The sequence below is a fragment of the Nerophis lumbriciformis genome, linkage group LG01, assembly GCF_033978685.3.
Source record: "Nerophis lumbriciformis linkage group LG01, RoL_Nlum_v2.1, whole genome shotgun sequence".
Classification (NCBI taxonomy): domain Eukaryota; kingdom Metazoa; phylum Chordata; class Actinopteri; order Syngnathiformes; family Syngnathidae; genus Nerophis; species Nerophis lumbriciformis.
Genome location: NC_084548.2, coordinates 49,440,796 through 49,461,752, shown reverse-complemented (window position 1 = coordinate 49,461,752; position 20,957 = coordinate 49,440,796). Strand labels below are relative to the sequence as shown.

The 20,957-nt window shown below is 38.5% G+C and overlaps 1 protein-coding gene across 3 annotated transcripts in view; it reads right to left on the bottom strand.

Annotated features, from left to right (window-relative positions):
* Window positions 1-20,957, bottom strand: part of LOC133622555 (signal peptide, CUB and EGF-like domain-containing protein 3) — a 236,710-nt gene that overhangs the window by 30,813 nt on the left and 184,940 nt on the right. For all 3 annotated transcript variants that reach the window (XM_061985394.2, XM_061985402.2, XM_061985388.2), the window contains 3 exons: window positions 17,858-17,974; window positions 10,643-10,765; window positions 605-721 (listed from right to left, as the gene is read on the bottom strand). In XM_061985394.2, the coding sequence (XP_061841378.1) occupies window positions 605-721; window positions 10,643-10,765; window positions 17,858-17,974 (357 nt within the window). The remainder of the gene's footprint in view (window positions 1-604; window positions 722-10,642; window positions 10,766-17,857; window positions 17,975-20,957) is intronic.

Sequence of the window (20,957 nt, the reverse complement as noted above, 5' to 3'; positions counted from 1 at the left end):
TGGTTCCTACATTATATATCAATATATATCAATACAGTCTGCAAGGGATACAGTCCGTAAGCACACATGATTGTGCGTGCTGCTGGTCCACTAATAGTACTAACCTTTAACAGTTAATTTTACTCATTTTTATCAATTACTAGTTTCTATGTAACTGTTTTTATATTGTTTTACTTTCTTTTTTATTCAAGAAAATGTTTTAAATTTATTTATCTTATTTTATAATTTTTTTTAAAAAGTACCTTATCTTCACCATACCTGGTTGTCCAAATTAGGCATAATAATGTGTTAATTCCACGACTGCATATATCTGTTGATATCGGTATCGGTTGATATCGGTATCGGTAATTAAAGAGTTGGACAATATCGGAATATCGGATATTGGCAAAAAGCCATTATCGGACATTCCTACCGTTTATATAAAGGACAACCAAGACATCTGGCAACCCTTTACCTTGTTACCTTCCTACTTTACACCTTCTTACATGAATATGTCAATTCTTCCTGTTCAACGGTAACTGGGGGTTACCAAAGAGGTGTCGGAAGAGAAAGAAGCGTGATGGACAGGAGAGGAGCGAGGAGCCGAGAGACGAGGCTGGCTCACCTCCGCAGTGCGCCAGGCCGTAGAGGACGTAGCCCTTGTGACAAAGGCACTGGAAGCTTCCTGCAGAGTTGACACAGAAATGGTCGCAGGCACGGTCAAAGGAGCACTCGTCGATGTCTGCACAAGATGGAAAGACAGAAATGTCAGCGTCAATCATGAACCACACATCGCGGCATCCAGCCCACTTTTCCTGGCTGACTATCTTATTTGTCATGTAGTTCAATGGGTTGAATCACATGTCATGACAACAACAAACAAAAAAAGAAAAAAAACACATTTGGTCCTGCGATTGACTTCCTGCAGTCACAATGATTTTTCATTTTGATGCGCCGAAATTGAATTTTCAAAGCATACTTTTGAAAAAGGCGACCAGCCCCAGCAGCAGTCAGCTGATAATAGGTGCCAAAGTGCTTTTTCTTTCGAAAAACCTGTCAATCAATTTCTGTTCTCTAAAATATACCATAAATGCCCAGAGATTGCTTGCCACCCCTATAATGTGAAGTCACTGTGAGTGACAGTTGTTACACAATCAATTGTGTAGCGTTTTGAATGCTTTGCAGAGGCTTTGCTCCTGTGATGTCGGCCACTTTTCTAAGTCAGTCACTTTGGGCTCAAGGATCACATACAGTAGATTCATATAATAAGCTCTATTAAAAAGCTTATGTTACCATCCATGTGCTGGCTGCCATCAATCGAATGGGGCCAAGATTTTACAGCAATCGGGGTTCAATGAAATGCCAAGTTATCTTAAAGATATCTTAGCCTTAAAATATCATATTACGGGCAAGAAAATATATTAAACCCGATCTTGCAAAGTGTTGTGAATTGAACACCCAAGCTATGGAATGTGTGGAACCTTATTTGGTACTTAAAGGGTAACAGCACTTTTTTTAAATGTTGCCTATCGTTTACAATCATTATGAAAGACATGACGACGGATAGATTTTATTTTGAATGCATTTTAAATATTAAATAAACGTAAATAAATGTTCATTTACAGCAGAGCCAATGGGAGCTCCACTATTTTTCCCATAAAATACAATAAACATTCAAAAGCTGCCAACAATACTTCATTTACATTTCATAACTTCAATTTTAAACAAGTCTTATTGATATTGTTATTATAAGCGCTAACGTAGACAAACTATTTATAGCGGCGACATGATCACTTCTGTGTGTCCCTATCATCAAGTGGTCTGCTGCTTCCTCACTTCCCTGCTTCCTGTATGTTTATTCTAGATCATAAATCATGCATCTCACCTGCACAGAAGTAGTCTGAGTAGGTATTCCAACAAGTTGGTACACTTTGACAACCATTTAAGACCCGGAAATGGCCAGGACGACACGAAATGAAGCTTGGTACCCCCACCCTCAAACCCTGTTTCTTTGTGAGGATTTTGAGACAATTCTTCACCTAAATGGGAATGTCTTAACATCCCAGCAGTCGGTATCCTAATGACAGCAGACATTGTACAGTTTGTGATGTTTTATTATGTTTGTTGGCTCTCATACAGTCTGCAGAGAGTAATAAACAGTGATTAAGAAAAAAAAAGCAAACCTTGTAATGCGTTATAGAAATTAATGCAGCGCATTTGCTTAAAATGAGCAAACTACGTAAATATTAAATGTTATTAAAAATGTGCCCGTTACTAAATTACTTATATATTTACAACATGTATATGAAACCTCAATGGAGATGTTTTTTTAAAGGCCTTGTAGGCGAAATTGTGCGGCTCCAATAGGCTCTATTGGAAGCAAACTTTTGATCGCATTTATTTACTATTTAGAATGCAAACAAAACCAAAAAAACATTGTCATGTTTCTCATGATTGTGAATAGTAGGCAAAATTCCCCAAAAAGGGCAGTTCCCCTTTAAAACAAATGCATCACTAAAGGACAGTAGAACCACATTACTTTTCCAAATCAGAAAGTTAATGACAGTAATGAACTAATGAATGTTACAATGAAACATAATGAAATAAAAGTATAATATATTGCTATTTTATTTTTACATACTTTTTACAAAAGTGAACACATACAATAGTGGAACCATCCATAAGTGTTAGATTTTTGGATTTCCAAGTAATAAATTAGTGCTCTATAAAAGGGTTATAAGTAGGGATGTCCGATAATATCGGACTGCCGATATTATCGGCCGATAAATGCTTTAAAATGTATTATCGGAAATTATCGGTATCGGTTTCAAAAAGTAAAATTTTTCTGAGTTTTTAAAACGCTGCTGTGTACACGGACGTAGAAAGAAGTACGGAGCGCCAATAAACCTTGAAGGCACTGCCTTTGCGTGCCGGCCCAGTCACATAATATCTGCGGCTTTTGACACACACACAAGTGAATGCAACCATACTTGATCAACAGCCACACAGGTCACACTGAGGGTGGCCGTATAAACAACTTTAACACTGTTACAAATATGCGCCACACTGTGAACCCACACCAAACAAGAATGACAAACACATTTTGGGAGAACATTCGCACCGTAACACAACATAAACACAACAGAACAAATACCCAGAACCCCTTGCAGCACTAACTCTTCCGGGACGCTACAATATACACCCCCGCTACCCCCGAGCCCCATCCACCTCAACCCCGCCCCCCCAACCTCAACCTCCTAATGCTCTCTCAGCAAAAGTTGTTCTCTTATTTTGGAAAACCTTGTCACATTGTTTAATGCATCCAGCGGGGCATCACAACAAAATTAGGCATAATAATGTGTTAATTCCACGACTGTGTATATCGGTATTGGTTGATATCGGTATCGGTAATTAAGCGTTGGACAATATCGGAATATCGGATATCGGCAAAAAAGACAATATCGGACATCTCTAGTTATAAGAGTTACAAGAAACATGTTGAATGATCTAAACTTGGTTCATGATTCTTACGGATATAGAATGTAGAACAGGGCTATTCAACTGGCGGCCTGGGAGCCAAAATCCGGCACAGGAATGAAACCACACGCGGGAGAGACTAACAGTTTTGCCGCGAATTAGACATAATAAAACACTGGAACACTCCTGTTGTATAGAAGAACTTGGACCAGTATAAGCACACTGCAGGTATTTGTGTGAGGGGGAAAGAAGCATGAAAAATGGCAATTAATGAATGACTCTCCTTTATATGACATTTTAAGGCAAACGTAGTCCTTCCTGCTCCGCCACAAATTTCCCTTGTCAAATGAATGTTCTAATTTTTTTTTTTTAATCATTTTATTTTTTGCATCCAAAATAACTCTAAATCTAGTCCAAAATATGCATCTAATTTAAGTTTTGAGTGAAATAATATAAAATTCTGCTTAGGCCCTAATTTAGCAATGAGCGTCAATCCACTGTCCGTTCGCTCCCATCATTAAGACATATACTTTAGATTAGCAATAGATATGCATTTGACCATCTGACTGTATTCAAAAATAATTCATTGAATACCCACCATATAGAGAAAAATGTTGGGATACCCGGCCGTCTGAAATGAATCAAGAAAAAAAGATATGGACTGAATGTCTATGAACGTTTTAGTCACTTCAATCAGAAGCTCATGTGGGGTCAGAAGTCACAGGGCCCGACTGACAATCTTTATTCTTGTTCAATGCCAGATAGTTATAGGTTAGGATTCTCAAGTTCTTTCACACCAAACTCATCTACGCCGGCCTTTGTTGAGTGTACTTTGTGAGTGGCACAGAGAAAGCCCTTATATTACTGTTTTGTTACTATTTCCACAAAGTTAGAGGCATATAATTGTCCAATTGTCTTGTCATAAATTGATTTTAGAAGAAAAACTAAGTGATCTATAGCGAAACCTCTGTTTCATCAATGAATCGCTTGTCTGTAAAGGGCAGAACAATACATACTAAAAGTTTGAGGAGATGGCTTGACACCTGTGCTCAACCAGTGTCAGTCAGGTTCTTTATCAGGTTCCCCTTTTAGATCTTTTGAATCAGTACTAAGCACAAAGTAAAACAAATTATGACCCATGATGGGATTTAAACTTTCTGACTGAATATATTCTCAAAAGGTGTTGCAATCAAACAGTTTTTTCCCCTCGGCCATCAGGCACATGAACAATAACTCCTAACAGTAGCTCCTTTGAATTCCTTTTAAGTCTACAACAAGATCTGATAGCTCAGTTACAGCTCTTGTTATTACCAAATCTGTGTTATATGTGTTTTATGTTGCACGATTGCACCAAGAAAAAATCCTAGTTTGTGAACCCGTTCTCAAACAATGGCAATAAAACGATTCTGATATGAATCGAGGACGACTGAAGTCAGTGCACAAGTTATCATTATATTGTTTATGCTGCTGAGCAAATGTTCTACCTGTGACTCCGCTAACCCTTATTTATTAGTCAGCTAAGGTGAAGTATGCAGGACGTGGGCAGGACAGCATCAGGAGTGCATGGAATTAGGACACGGAATGTATCATTCCTTTAGTGTAGCCAAAAATAATCAGTCGATTTGTATAAACTATTGCTGTTTATCCAACTATACTTAGAAGTAGGAGTAAAGCAAAAATGTTACTTTAGGTAAGACCTCTATTGTAGCCATCCTGTGTGGAGAAATCATGGGGTGTGAGGAATGTGTCCCGGACTGCCCTCACATGGATTAGAAGGGAGACGCAGACGAGACGTAGGAGGGCGTTAACGGGTGGAGGAATGCTGGCAGTGGTTCAACAGACATGCCCCATCCTGATATATGGGCCACGGTCCACAGACAACCAGGAAACACCATGACTGTTTAAACCAAGATAACTTTAGAATTCAGTTTACACATCTCAACACCCCACCGGGACACTAAACAGCTATTTAAATGTATTTGATGTCACGAAGGGCTCAGCATCCACTGACAGCATGTCACACTCAGCGTGCAAAAAACTCACTCTTCTTTGCTTACTTATCTACGGAGTTTGTAAATCAGGTCAGTACACTCTATTTTTCTCCTTTTTCTTAGCTTATATTTTTATATGCAGAATGACAAGTTAATACTGTTTTGAAAGTGCACCGCAGTGGCAACAGAGTAAAATTCAGAGAAGAGATTACTCAGATTTGCTCTGATTCTGATGAGATAGAAATCGGTCCGAGGTAAGCATCAATATAACTGTCTTGTAGAGACAAAAGGATAAACCAATAATAATTTTGGGTTTGCAAAAAAAACACTTTGTTCTCCATCTTTGTATGGAGGTTTTCACAATCATCTCTGCAAGTTTACAAAGCCTTGAATCAAAAATAGATCTGAAGTGACAAAGTGACTTAAGCAGACAGAGAGCTACAGGGGCTGATTTACTAAAAGTTTGCCTTTATTAAAACACGCGCAAATTCGATAGTATAGCTGATCTATGAAGCTCGTGCATGGAGAATTGTGTCTCTTAAATGAGCAAAATAGCCAATGCAATCCATTTTGATGTGTTTGCCTTGATGCAACAATACTGGGAGGAGGAGATGCAAATGTAAGGACAATTTCTGGACAATAACTTACTACTTTTGAACCCTGTGCTTTATACAGATATGCTAAATTTTGCCTCGACACATCAGACCATTGAAAATGCCAATTAAATCAAACGCACTCACACAATCCTTCAATAGGCCATTTTGCGTGTTGCGGACTCACCCTTGTCATGGAGAAGACGGAACGAAATGCACACAACCAAAGCCGAATACGATTGATCTGGCCATTGAAAAAGGAATGGAATGGAAATCCACCACTACTAGGGATGGGTATTAATGACATTTTTCAGGTTCCGATTCTACTTTCGATTCTGCTTTATGATTTGGTTCTTTATTGATTCTCTTATCAATTCTTATTTGAAAAAAAAAAAAGGTGGATTAGCACCAACTTTATTTAGTTTGGATGTAACATGACCTTACAAAGCCAACAGTGAGGTTTTATGAGGCATTGGAAAAAAAAAAAAAAAAAAAAAAAAAATATATATATATATATATATATATATATATATATATATAGATAGAGAGAGAGAGAGAGAGAGAGAGAGAGAGAGAGAGAGAGAGAGAGAGAGAGAGAGAGAGAGAGAGAGAGAGAGAGAGAGAGAGAGAGAGAGAGAGAGAGATGTCCGATAATGGCTTTTTTGCCGATATCTGATATTCCGATATTGTCCAACTCTTAATTACGTATTCCGATATCAACCGATACCGATATATACAGTCGTGGAATTAACACTTTATTATGCCTAATTTTGTTGTGATGCCCCGCTGGATGCATTAAACAATGTAACAAGGTTTTCCAAAATAAATCAAGTCAAGTTACGGAAAAAAATGGCAACATGGCACTGCCATATTTATTATTGAAGTCACAAAGTGCATTATTTTTTTTAACATGCCTCAAAACAGCAGCTTGGAATCTGGGACATGAGGAGGTTGATGTGGGCGGGGTGGGGGGTCGGGGTTTTGGGTAGGGGTAGCGGGGGGTGTATATTGTAGCATCCCGGAAGAGTTAGTGCTGCAAGGGGTTCTGGGTATTTGTTCTGTTGTGTTTATGTTGTGTTACGGTGCGGATGTTCTCCCGAAATGTGTTTGTCATTCTTGTTTGGTGTGGGTTCACAGTGTGGGGCATATTAGTAACAGTGTTAAAGTTGTTTATACGGCCACCCTCAGTGTGACCTGTATGGCTGTTGACCAAGTATGCTTTGCATTTACTTGTGTGTGTGAAAAGCCATACATATTATGTGACTGGGCCGGCACGCAAAGGCAGTGCCTTCAAGGCACGCCTCCAATATTGTTGTCTGGGTGGAAATCGGGAGAAATTCGGGAGAATGGTTGCCCCGGGACATTTTCGGGAGGGGCACTGAAATTCGGGAGGGTTGGCAAGTGACTGGGAGACGCAACTGCTCTGTACTTCTCCCTACGTCCGTGTACCACTCCGTACAGTCATAAATTGTACTTTTTGAAACCAATACCGATAATTTCCGATATTACATTTTAAAGCATTTATCGGCCGATAATATCGGCAGTCCGATATCGTCGGACATCTCTCTCTCTCTCTCTCTCTCTCTCTCTCTCTCTCTCTCTCTCTCTCTCTCTCTCTCTCTCTCTCTCTCTCTCTCTCTCTCTCTCTCTCTCTCTCTCTCTATATATATATATATATATATATATATATATAAAAAAATATAAGTAATAAATATTCTTCTGTACAATTTAACCCAATAAAATACATGTGGAAATGACCCAAGAATGTAACAGTTACATTAACAAGTTACTTAAACTGTCTTGTTTATGGGTTTGAACTGTACTTAAGGTTGAAAATCTTTGTCATCTCCCTAGAAAATATATAATGTGTTACAGGCATAGCCTGGGGCAGCAATACTTGGGGTCCTGTGTGAACTCTGAACTGACCTGTGGGCGAGAGCATAATAGAGGAGGTGGTGTGTGTAACAAGTGAGAGGAAAAGTTTTAGCCATGAAAGTTATAGATGCTCTAAACTGCCGTGTTTGACATGAAAAATAATTCCCTCATGCTGCAAGGAAAAGTGGTGTCATCATTCCTTAGCATCAAATCTGTGAACTTGTTGAGTTGCTTGCCGACTCACCAAGTCAACTAAAAAGGTCAGTACGTCGCTAACTACGGTTCGGGTCTGAAGATAATGATAAAAAGGTAACAATGGGAAAGACTGAGGGAAACTCTCATTGAAGGAAAACAGGCAACTTTTCTCTGACTACAATTGAACATTCACCGACCTAAAATCAGCAGCATGCACTGTGGCGAATGGGTGCAAGCGTTTGACCACAAACTTAGTCACTGCTTGGTAACATTCGTAGTCAGAATCTGTCTCTTGTCGTGCTCATCTAAATGACAAGGCATTCATTATAATTTATAAGGTGGTAGCAGCTTTGACATGATAGGTGGTGTTGGCACCTGTTGTTGTTGTGCTAGCGTTACTACTGCTGGGATTTGATCGAAGCGGTTCAAAAACACAACATTCATTTACAGTTCAAATGTTCAAAAGATCGATCATCATAATTCCGTGCTAAGAGGGCACAGCTTGTAGGTTCAATGTGCACGACTGAATAGCTTAGTTGCTTAGACAGTAATGTGTCTGTAGAAGTTTAGATTGGGATATGTTGTTTTTAATAAGGAAAGACGTATGTCTTTTGTTTTCATGTTAGCATTTAAGCTAGCAAGCTGGCACCAGTAAATCCCAATGAGCCCAAGAGTTATTAATAAAAGTGTAGTTTTTGGATTTTAGATCTTTTAAATTAATTTAATTGCATTACTACCGTTTATCGTTACATTCCTACAATATATTCCTGTTTCCCGGTGAAAAAGTTAAACACTGTGTCTTTGTACCGTATTTTTCGGACTATAAGTCGACGTTTTTTTCATAGTTTGGCCGTGGGTGCGACGTATATTCCGAAGCGACTTATGTGTGAAATTATTAACATATTATCGTAAAATATCAAATAATATTATTTATCTCATTCGCGTGAGCGACGAAGCAAATGGCAGCAATCGTCACACACACGCCAACCAATAAGAATTTGGCGGGGGCGGGTCATGGCAGAAGTGCATTGTGGGTTTTGGAATGCTAACTGCTATATGCTATACGCTACTGCCGGAGCTATTAAAATGGATCACATCAACGTTGGCGGTAACTTATAAAAACTGAGAAGGACTGAACTAAAATGGCACCGAAAAGGAAATCATATACTGCAGATTAAAAGCTGGACGTAGTGAAATATGCACCAGAAAACGGCGATCGAGCAGCAGAAAGAATGGACGCTAGCAGGGCATACCAGGAGCGACACCGAGGAGGAAGATTTCATCGGATTTAGCGATCGGGAGTGACAGATTATTTGGTAAACGTATAGCATGTTCTACATGTTATAGTTATTTGAATGACTCTTGCCATGAGTGGTGTTAACATACCAGGCACGTTCTCAGTTGGTTATTTATGTCTCATATAACGTACACTTATTCAGCCTGTTGTTCACTATTCTTTATTTATTTTAAATTGCCTTTCAAATGTCTATTCTTGGTGTTGGATTTTATCAAATAAATTTCCCCCAAAAATGCGACTTATACTCCAGTGCGACGTATATGTTTTTTTTCTTCTTTATTGTGCATTTTCGGCCGGTGCGACGTATACTACGGAGCGACTTATAGTCCGAAAAATACGGTAGTTGTAGTCCTGATTGGACCCCTGCCGTGATTTACCCCCGCCTCTCTCCTGCATGCTACCATGATTGGATAGATTCCTAACTAATCCCATTCACCTGGAGACAAAAATAAATATCATTGGATTTCGCTGGTTTCAATTATTTTCGACTCGTTTTTATTCGTCGACTAAATTGTCAGTTATTTTCGTCATTGTTTTTGTCAGCGTGCATTTGTTTTGACTCATTATTGTCCTATTTCAGTCGGGGGGAAAATAGGTTGCTGACGATAACTAAGACAAAAATTTTCAGTCAACAAACACTGGATTAAAGAATAGCGTGTCCTATGTTTTTCCACTCTGCATGAGGCAAAACACAGCTCAGTGGTTCCAGCCTGCTTGTCTCTTTTTTCGACCAGATGTTGTTGAGGTGGCTTGATATATCCAGGAATGAGTGCTTTTAGTATCTGAACAGTGATTTCCAACACCTGTGTGCCACCACAACAGACGTTTGTGTTTGTGATCTCAGCGCCTTAATAGACATATGCACCCAAACTATATAGTCTGATTTCAAGTACAAATAAGGAATAATTGTTGTTATTGTTTGTTTGCTCCCGGCCTCACCCTGTAATTGTCTAGTGTGTTTACTTGTCAACCATTGCCATGAATAGAAATTATTAGCTTGTTAACCTAGAAAAACGTGCTCAGAGAATAAAAAAGTATAGCCAATGAATGTATGTTTTTAAACTAAACTTTTAATATTATACAAGCAATACAAACAACTCGCAGCAGAGGTGTTAGTATGACACTATTGCTTACTCAAGAAGAAAGGGCTGGTCCACCAATAGTATGGACTAACAAGTAGATTATTTTGAGGTACACCTGTTATGAAAGGTGTATGCTCCAGGTGGGACACCTACCTTGACATGTTCTTTCATTGGTCAGCAGCTTGTATCCTTTCTTGCAGCTGCACTCAAAGCTGCCCACTGTGTTCCGACACACGTGGTCGCAGCCCCCGTTGTTGAGACGGCACTCGTCAATGTCTGCGACAGAGAACAGCCATCATCAACAGGAGAGTCAAAAACAATCATGGGACAAAAGCCTAATGAGAGATTTATGTAATCCTATGAAGTAAGTTTTAACCTTTGTACCTAGTCATTCATTTTGTGACAATGAGGTAGCAAAAATCTTTGTCTCCTGTTTTGGGTCTAATGTTAGCAAAAACACAAAGACCAATAAAATTATGGAATGACCAAACTTCTTTTCTATCTAGTTTTTGGGACCCACTAAAGCGTGTCTGGCTTGGATTTCTCTTGGGTCTCTGTCTGCATGTATCTACTGATTTAACTTTAACGACAAACGTAATCACCAAGCGATACCTCAGTCCACATGCATTGTTCCACTCAGTTTCTGTTTAACGTCCATCGTCCTGCAGATTATGATCGCTTCATCATAGCAATTGTCATTCTCAATGACAATCATTTGACAAATGTTGCCAAAAATTATAATATCCCCACTGATTGGCCGATGTTACTTAGTTTGTGTCAATGTTAATCGTTGCTGTCTCAACCCGACTTTCAATCCATGGCCATACAAATGAATAGTTATCGTTGGATTTAGTGACAAAGCACAACATTTGAAATGAAAGTTCAAGGCCATTAATGCATCAACGTTAAATGCTATTCTTCACTACATTTACTGGATATCTGTCATCTGGGTCCAAGCAGAAAATCCCCAGGCTCAACGCAGCATGCACAAGGCTTTAATAGGATACAGCCAAGTCTCCAAATCCTTATTAGCCATCTCCTTCCGATTAGTAAGTGCTTTATATTCAAAGTAGGGCTGGGGGATATATCGAATATACTCGATATATCGCGGTTTGTCTGTGCGATATCGAAAATGACTATATCGTGATATTCGAGTATACGTTCTCACGCAGTTGCTTGTAGCTGCGGGAATTACACTTCAGGCGTTTCTTGTCTCTCCTTCTCACAGAGACGTAAAACAAGCGCACCTCCTTACATACGTCACATACTGTCGCGAGTGCAACGTCATACGCTCTCGCGGAGCAGAGAGGTAGCAGCGTGGGTAACGTTAGCTGTGATGCTAGCGGAGAGGTGCTAGTGGTAACACGAGAGAGAGAAGGCGCAAATCTAGTAACAAATGAAGGAATAATTAATTCCCAAGAAAAACAGCACAGTGTCCATCGTCTGCCGGTTGTTTGGCATCAAGCGGAAATATGTCGAACAGACAACCGTAATATGTCAAGTATGCGGCAAAAGCGTTGCTACAAAAAGTAACAGCTCTACTAATGTAGCATCATTTGAAAAGTCACCCGCTAGAGAATGAAGAGTGTTTGAAATTCCGCATGTCAATATCTCCGTTTGGTGCAAACAAAATACCGAAGCAACCATTTCCAGATCAACACCGTATAAAAAATAGACAACAACAGAAGGAGATAACGTCAGCAGTAAACTACCACATAGCGAAGCACATACACTATTTGATTTCCTATTATGCAGCTAATTTTTATTTGACAGTTATTGAAATATCTTGTGTGACATCATGCACAAAAGTGCACTTTATTTGTTTTAAACTATTGTAGTGGTGTTCTGTACAAAAAGTACACTTTAATTTAGTGTTGTTTTGATATGTCATCTTAGTGACATCATGCACAAAAGTGCACTAATAGCTTGTTTTAAAATGTCTCTGACAATCTTGCACTTTCTGCTTTGGAAATGACATGAATGTTTGTGCCACTGCTTAAGAACTTTAATAAATACAGTTTTGGTAAATTGACTTAGTTGTGATTTCCCTCTCTGCATGAAAGTTTAAAATGAGCATATATTAATGCAGTATGAACAAGAATGTTTTAATGTAGACACATAGAATCATCATACTGCTGTGATTATATGCATCAAGTGTTAATTCAAGGCTAAGGCAAAATATAGAGATATATATCATGTATCGTAACATGGCCTAAAACTATTGAGATATTAATAAAAGGCCATATCGCCCAGCCCTAATTCAAAGCCAATACCAAACCGATATATCATATGTCCATTCTCGCCTGGAATAGTTTTCTGCCTTGGCATCGATTCTGGCACTGGATTCAGTCATGCATCATAGTTCCAAACAAGCTTTTGGGCTCCAGTGGGAGTTTCCATCATCTGGTGAAATAAATGTATCCGAAATGGAACAAAAGAATCCTGTCCTGTCCTTGTTCCATTCTGTTTTCCGGTGTTCAGAAGTGGCCGGCAGGCAGCAAGCCAACATCTTCCCGCGCCAGAACTGCCTTAGTTTATTTTCCTGTTCTTTCCTCTAAAATCAAACTAATACCAGAAAATAGGCTTTTATTAGAGTTGTTAGGGTGCCATTGCAGGCTGTAGGAAGTGGAATGATTTCAAACCTTGCTTTTTTTGGACACTGTCTTCTCTCTATCTTTCAGTAGAATATTTGTTTCCTCAGTATCCTGATATAATGCTTATTTTATTATATTACGGTTAACATAAATAGAACTATCAGGCTGCTCGAGTTGAGGGAGTTTTTGACCTGGAACGCTGGTAACAAAATTGCTGAAAACACTTTCTGGAAAAAAGGACAAAGAGTTATAGTTCAAACAATCAAAATTGAAACTTTAAAGTAGACTTTTAAAATCATATAAATCAAATTTATGAATTTGGATTCATCCTAAATAATAACAGGTTGTTAAAATTTAAATTAAACTGAAGGGGAATTACATTTTTGAGGAAATTTTGCCTATTGTTCACAAACATTATGAAAGACATGACGTCTGATGTATTTTTTCATTTTAATGCATTCTAACTCGTAAATAAGTGTAAATAAAAGTCTGCTTACAACAGAGCCAATGGGAGGTCCTCTATTCCGCCCATAAAACCCAATAAAAAAACATTCAAAACCCGCCAGAAATATTCTATTTACATTTTGTGACTTGAATATTAACCAAGTATATTGTAATATTGTTATTAATAGCGATAACGCAGACAAACTATTTATAGTGGTGCCGTGATCACTAACTTGTGTGCCTATGTTGACATTACTGAGTGATAAGGGATGCTTCCTCGCATCCTTGCGTGTGGAAGTTTATTGTACAAACCCCGTTTCCATATAAGTTGGGAAATTGTGGTAGATGTAAATATAAACGGAATACAATGATTTGCAAATCATTTTCAACCCATATTCAGTTGAATATGCTACAAAGACAACATATTTGATGTTCAAACTGATAAACATTTTTTTTTTGTGCAAATAATCATTAACTTTAGAATTTGATGCCAGCAACACGTGACAAATAAATTGGGAAAGGTGGCAATAAATACTGATAAAGTTGAGGAATGCTCATCAAACACTTATTTGGAACATCCCACAGGTGAACAGGCAAATTGGGAACAGGTGGGTGCCATGATTGGGTATAAAAGTAGATTCCATGAAATGCTCAGTCATTCACAAACAAGGATGGGGCGAGGGTCACCACTTTGTCAACAAATCTGTGAGCAAATTGTTGAACAGTTTAAGAAAAACCTTTCTCAACCAGCTATTGCAAGGAATTTAGGGATTTCACCATCTACAGTCCGTAATATCATCAAAGGGTTCAGATAATCTAGAGAAATCACTGCATGTAAGCAGCTAAGCCCGTGACCTTCGATCTCTCAGGCTGTACTGCATCAACAAGCGACATCAGTGTGTAAAGGATATCACCACATGGGCTCAGGAACACTTCAGAAACCCACTGTCTGTAACTACAGTTGGTCGCTACATCTGTAAGTGCAAGTTAAATCTCTCCTATGCAAGGCGAAAACCGTTTATCAACAACACCCAGAAACGCCGTCGGCTTCACTGGGCCTGAGCTCATCTAAAATGGACTGATACAAAGTGGAAAAGTGTTCTGTGGTCTGACGAGTCCACATTTTAAATTGTTTTTGGAAACTGTGGACATCGTGTCCTCCGGACCAACGAGGAAAAGAACCATCCGGATTGTTATAGTCGCAAAGTTGAAAAGCCAGCATCTGTGATGGTATGGGGGTGTATTAGTGCCCAAGACATGGGTAACTTACACATCTGTAAAGGCGCCATTAATGCTGAAAGGTATATACAGGTTTTGGAGCAACATATGTTGCTATCCAAGCAACGTTACCATGAACGCCCCTACTTATTTCAGCAAGACAATGCCAAGCCACATGTTACATCAACGTGGCTTCATAGTAAAAGAGTGCGGGTACTAGACTGGCCTGCCTGTAGTCCAGACCTGTCTCCCATTGAAAATGTGTGGTGCATTATGAAGCCTAAAATACCACAACGAAGACCCCCGGACTGTTGAATAACTTAAGCTGTACATCAAGCAAGAATGGGAAAGAATTCCACATGAGAAGCTTAACAAATGTGTCTCCTCAGTTCCCAAACGTTTACTGAGTGTTGTTAGAAGGAAAGGCCATGTAACACAGTGGTGAACATGCCCTTTCCCAACTACTTTGGCACGTGTTGCAGCCATGAAATTCTAAGTTAATTATTATTTGCAAAAAAAAAAAAAAGTTTATGAGTTTGAACATCAAATATCTTGTCTCTGTAGTGCATTCAATTGAATATGGGTTGAAAAGGATTTGCAAATCATTGTATTCCGTTTATATTTACCTCCAACACAATTTCCCAACTCATATGGAAACAGTGTTTGTATATAAATCATGTCTCTCACCCGGATACTAGAAGGTTGAGGACATATTCCAACAAGTTGGTACATTTTGACAGGATATGGCGAGAATGACACAAAAAGACGCTTTTCTTTGCGAGGATTATGAGTTATTCTTCATCTAAACTGGAATATACGAACATTCTAGCAGTGGGCATCCTAATGACAGCAGATCTTGTACAGTAAGTGATGTTTTAATATGTGTGTTGGCTCTCATAAATAGTAATAATCAGTGATGTTGTTAAAAAAAAGTCATGATTCGTTTTTTAAATTAATGCTTAAAATGATCAAAATACATAAATATTAAATGTTTATTATAAATGTGCCTGTTACTACATTACATATATACTTATATTATGTATGTAAAAACCTTAATGGAGGTGTTTGGATGTTTTTAGAAGCACTTCATAGGCAGAATCGAACGACTCCAATGGGCTCCATCGTAAACAAACTTTTGATCACATGTATTTACTAGTTAGAATGCATTAAAAAAAAAGAAAAACAGATATGTGCTTCTCTTACGTAAGGTGAAGTGAAGTGAATTATATTTATATAGCGCTTTTTCTCTAGTGACTCAAAGCGCTTTACATAGTGAAACCCAATATCTAAGTTACATTTAAAACAGTGTGAGTGGCACTGGGAGCAGGTGGGTAAAGTGTCTTGCCCAAGGACACAACGACAGTGACTAGGATGGCGGAAGCGGGGATCGAACCTGGAACCCTCATGTTAGTGGCGCGGCCACTCTACCAACCGAGCTATACCGCTCAGGATAGTGAATGATAGTCAAAATTTAAAAAAAAGTGCAGTTCCCCTTAAATAAAGAGCCCAATATTTGGACAAAAATGCAATGTTATCATCAGAATGTAATCCTTGAATTTAAAAAAAAAATCTTTACTTGAATGCGTGATTGCATTTATTTGATCAAAACCTGGCAACAGTTTAGCTAAAGTCCAGTCAGGGTGTATTATAAAGTCTGGGTTGTTATCATGTTTAATCAGAATTGTTACCATGTTTAATTATGTCAATACTTCTATGCTTACATATTTTAAGTTACATATTCATATTTTGCACAATATTTCATACATAGAAACATTTAAGGCCTGATTTACTAAGATACTAATACCACACGTTAAACAGAGAGTGCAATCTATGAAATAGTGTGTACTATTTGTGGGCATGTTGCTTGTGATCTACTAAGACTGTGTGTACAATTCAAAACTGGTGCAGAACATCTTATTTAAATAAGGCTTTTGCGTGTACAATACGGGACATTACCACAAAGACACTCGATCATTTACTGCATGTTCATGTTAACATGCTCCTACCTGTGGCATTTGCTATGTTTTCAAGCATGCGGGAGACATCTACCACTTTTTGGGGTAATTGTAGACACAGTTTAAACTGCATGTACAATAGAACCCACTTTTTTTACCCCTTTTTTTTCTGCGCCCAAGGAGCACTCGTGGTCGAGAGGCTGCATTTACTTGCGATAAAGACGGAAAAAAATGCATACTTCAAGATTTTTTACTATAGAAGCTATGTTAATAAAATATATGTAATGTAAACTTTTGTCAAGGCGAGAACCACAATTATTCATGTTTAGATGGATTCTTATGGGGGCAACCAAAAATTAATAAAAGCAACAGTATCAATGATAATAATATCAACAATAGTTTTTTTTAGGTAACACTTTAATATGGGGAACATATTCAAAGTAACAAAGACTTAATTTAGAGTTATTTGGACACTAGGGGAACATATAAGGGTTAGGGTTACTAATAAGCAATAATTCTGAGGTTATTGAGGGAATACTCTTAGTTAATGGCTTACTGGTTGTATAATAAGGCCATGCAGAATAAGGCATTAATAAGTACTTAATAATGACTAATTAAGAGCCAATTTGTTACTAATTTGCATGTTAATAAGCAACTAATTAATGGTGAATATGATCCCCATACTAAAGTGTTACCGTTTTTTAATGTTTAAAGTTTTAATCCAACAATTGATTCTTAAAAAAATTTGAAAAAAATATATATACTGCATATTTTTTTATCTTTTTAAAATCAATTCTTAAAAAATGTGAATTAATTCAGAATTTGAATAAATAACATTAAAGAAATGATCACAATAATGGGTTTGATGTGGCAGTAATAATTGATAAATTGGTCACCAAAAGAGGCTAAAGGGCCTAGCCCAACCACTTTTTTTTCTATAATTATTTAGTTAAGAGCTGGGTCTCGATACTTTTGTCCATTTAGCAGTAGCTCAGTCTGTAAGGAGTTGGCATGTAGACCAGCCAGATCTAATAGTACTGTACTGTATAGCTGTGTTCATTACTGTGATGATTACATTGCAGATACAATTTGGTGCAATGTGTCTGGATGTAACATTGAAAGCATGTGTGGAGGCAGAAGTAGGTGTAATGGTTCACCTTTGCAGGTCTTGCGATCCGGCTGCAGAGTAAATCCAACGGGACAGCTGCAGCGAACTCCCGTCACCGAATCGTGACACGTGCTATCGCAGCCACCGTTGTTCACTGCACACGTCTCTGCAGGGAGACAGACAAAGCTCATCAAAAATCAACCGTGCTCTAATCTACTTATCTCTCCTTTTTAAATAGTCGTAATTGTGTAAAACAAAAGAACAGGAGAAACGAAGAATAAGATTTTGTTGTACAAAGAAACCAAAAAAGAGGTGCTGAAAGATGAAATGGAACATACTGGTTAATATTAGTTATAGAGAAGTCATGCTTAAAGATCACTGCTATTATGATTAGGTGCAAACACAGCCCAAATCGGCTTTACAGGGTTTCTGAGTTGGCTTTTTTTTTGTGTTGGTTTTTGGATTGCAACAAAAGCTTCCAAGCATATGGAGAACAAAATTCTGCGTGGCTGGACTTATTAGAAAGAGAAAGGGGCACAGAGAGGATTGCAGGGTTTCATTGAGACAAAGAAACATCTCACAGAGATTTTAAGCAACAATACAGAAGAAACTGCACGAGTGTGTACACAAAACCTTGTACTTCTTTTCAGAAATTCAAAGTCAGTAACAAAAACGTCATCGGTGACATTTACTTAATTTAATGTCATCCACTCAACTCCTAATGGCAGCGATTCTAAAAACTGAGGGCAGAGAAAGAAAAAGCCTCACCCTGGCAAGGATATGGCAGCTAACATGTGGTGCTAAAGTAGAAACACAGCTGCATCAGGTTCGTTTTTTAAAACGTTTTATTGCTAATCATGATCACACTGGACCAACAGTTAATCTTCTTCATTTAAAAAAAAAAAAAACACAGCCTCTAGCAGCAGTCACAACAAAACTTTCTCAAGAGCAAATAAAACATTTCAGCTACACGCCTGAACTGATGCATGCAAGCAAAACAGGTGCTTGGCATGACGTAATTTCATGTTTAATAGCAGTCTCATTGACAACAGACCAAACAGCGCATGTTGTTGCTGAAGGCTCAACATGACACAACAATATATGGTACATAAAATAAACACCTGATGAAAAATGCCTTGGACAGGACAGTAACTCAATGAACATTCCAATCACTGTTATGAAAATGTGGGTTGCCGTGGGTCACGTGATAACGAGCAGCATAATGCAGCTTATTGGACCACTAACCCATTTTGCAAATGTGTGCGCTGCTAATGTATTGTTTAACCAGCAGATGCACATTTTTTACTTATGTGTTAAAGAGGACCTATGATGAGTTTCTTTCTTTTCTGATTTATAAATGTTGTTACAATGTTGAATACTTGTGTTAAACAATGTCACAGCATCAAATCATAAGGTTCATGCATGTGGGCGTGAGCTTGCACGCAGTTTTGGATGCCTTTGGACCCTGTGTTTTGCAGTCTTTTTCTAAGATTGTCTACTTTGTCACGTCACTTTGGCCTTGTTCACACCGCAGGTCAATTTCGTTGTTTTTTTTTTGGCCATATACAACCTGTATCAGATGTTCGTGTGAACAGTACAATTCAGAATTTTTAATATTCAGCACGGTGGTAGAGGGGTTAGTGCATCTGCCTCACAATATGAAGGTGCTGAAGGTGCACCTGGGGATAGGTTGATTGGCAACACTAAATTGGCCCTAGTGTGTGAATGTGACTGTGAATGTTGTCTGTCTATCTGTGTTGGCACTGTGATGAGGTGGCGACTTGTCCAGGGTGTACCGCGCCTTCCGCCCGATTGTAGCTGAGATAGGCTCCAGCGCCCCCCGCGACCCCGAAGGGATTAAGCGGTAGAAAATGGATGGGATGGATGACCCAGGCCTCTTTCATATGTGGACATAAATCGGATATATATGTGATGCATCTTCAATGTGAACGCTCCCGCGCTCAGGTGGCATTCATCCGAACAGAATATCATCAAAAACCGATCAGCGTCATAATTATTCGCCAAAACAGACAATTACAAAATATAGTGGTTGACAACAGAGCGGAAAACAGGCCATTTGCCAGTTGCCAATTGCCACAAAATGCGCCAGTTAACGGCATGTTTATTCCGTAAACGTTGCAGTGCATGCGAGGTCATGATGTCATGTTCGCATGCGGGTCAGATTGCATTGACAGTAGAAATCTAATTTTTTTTGTAATGTGAACAACCACTAAAAAGATCGGATTTGACAAAAGAATCCGAATGGGACAGCCGACCCTGCAGTGTGAACGTAACCAGTGAGGTTGACATACTTATTTGGTCATTGTTGGACAAGCTGTGTCGACAAGCCTTCTACCCCTTTGCTGTGCCAGACTGATGCCCATGGAGCTTCCGTACATTCCTTCTCATTTAATGTCCTCCCGCCTGTTCTATGTTTATAATATAAACATAGAACAGTTCATTTGACTCACTAAAAAATTGGATTAGCAGCTAAACTCCGACAAAATATATCGATGATGTTTCTCTTCACGATATATATTTAACAGTGTACATTTTCAAAAGATAAATCCAGGTACTTTTGGAAATGGTGGGGTGTGGTTTCATTTGCAATCTGGAAACTCCTTTACAAATGAACATCTTGCAGACAAACTGCATAAACAGGCTACAAATGTGACTGTGAACCAAAATTAATTCTATATCTACACCAAAGTATATCCAATACATATTACCAGGACCACAAGGAAGTGTCTTAAATGTATATTAAAATCATCATAGGTCCCCTTTAAAAGGGAAGTGTACTTTTTGGGGAATTTTGCTAATCATTCACAATCCCTATGTAAGACCATAACACATTTGTCTCCCTTTATATTATGCATTCTAATTCATAATATACGGCAAATACGAGGTGGCTAACAATGCAGCTAATGGGAGTACACTATTCCGCGCATGAAGCCCTCTAAAAAAACATCCAAAAAATGCCAACAATACTCAATGTACGTCTCCTGACCTGAACATTAACCAAGTACTAGCGATATTGTTATTACTAACGCTAACACCGACAAACTATTTTTAGAGGCGCCGTGATCACAGAGCTCAAACGAGCTTATGCAGCTATTGACATACTGAGCTGCTGCTCCTTTTATTTTATT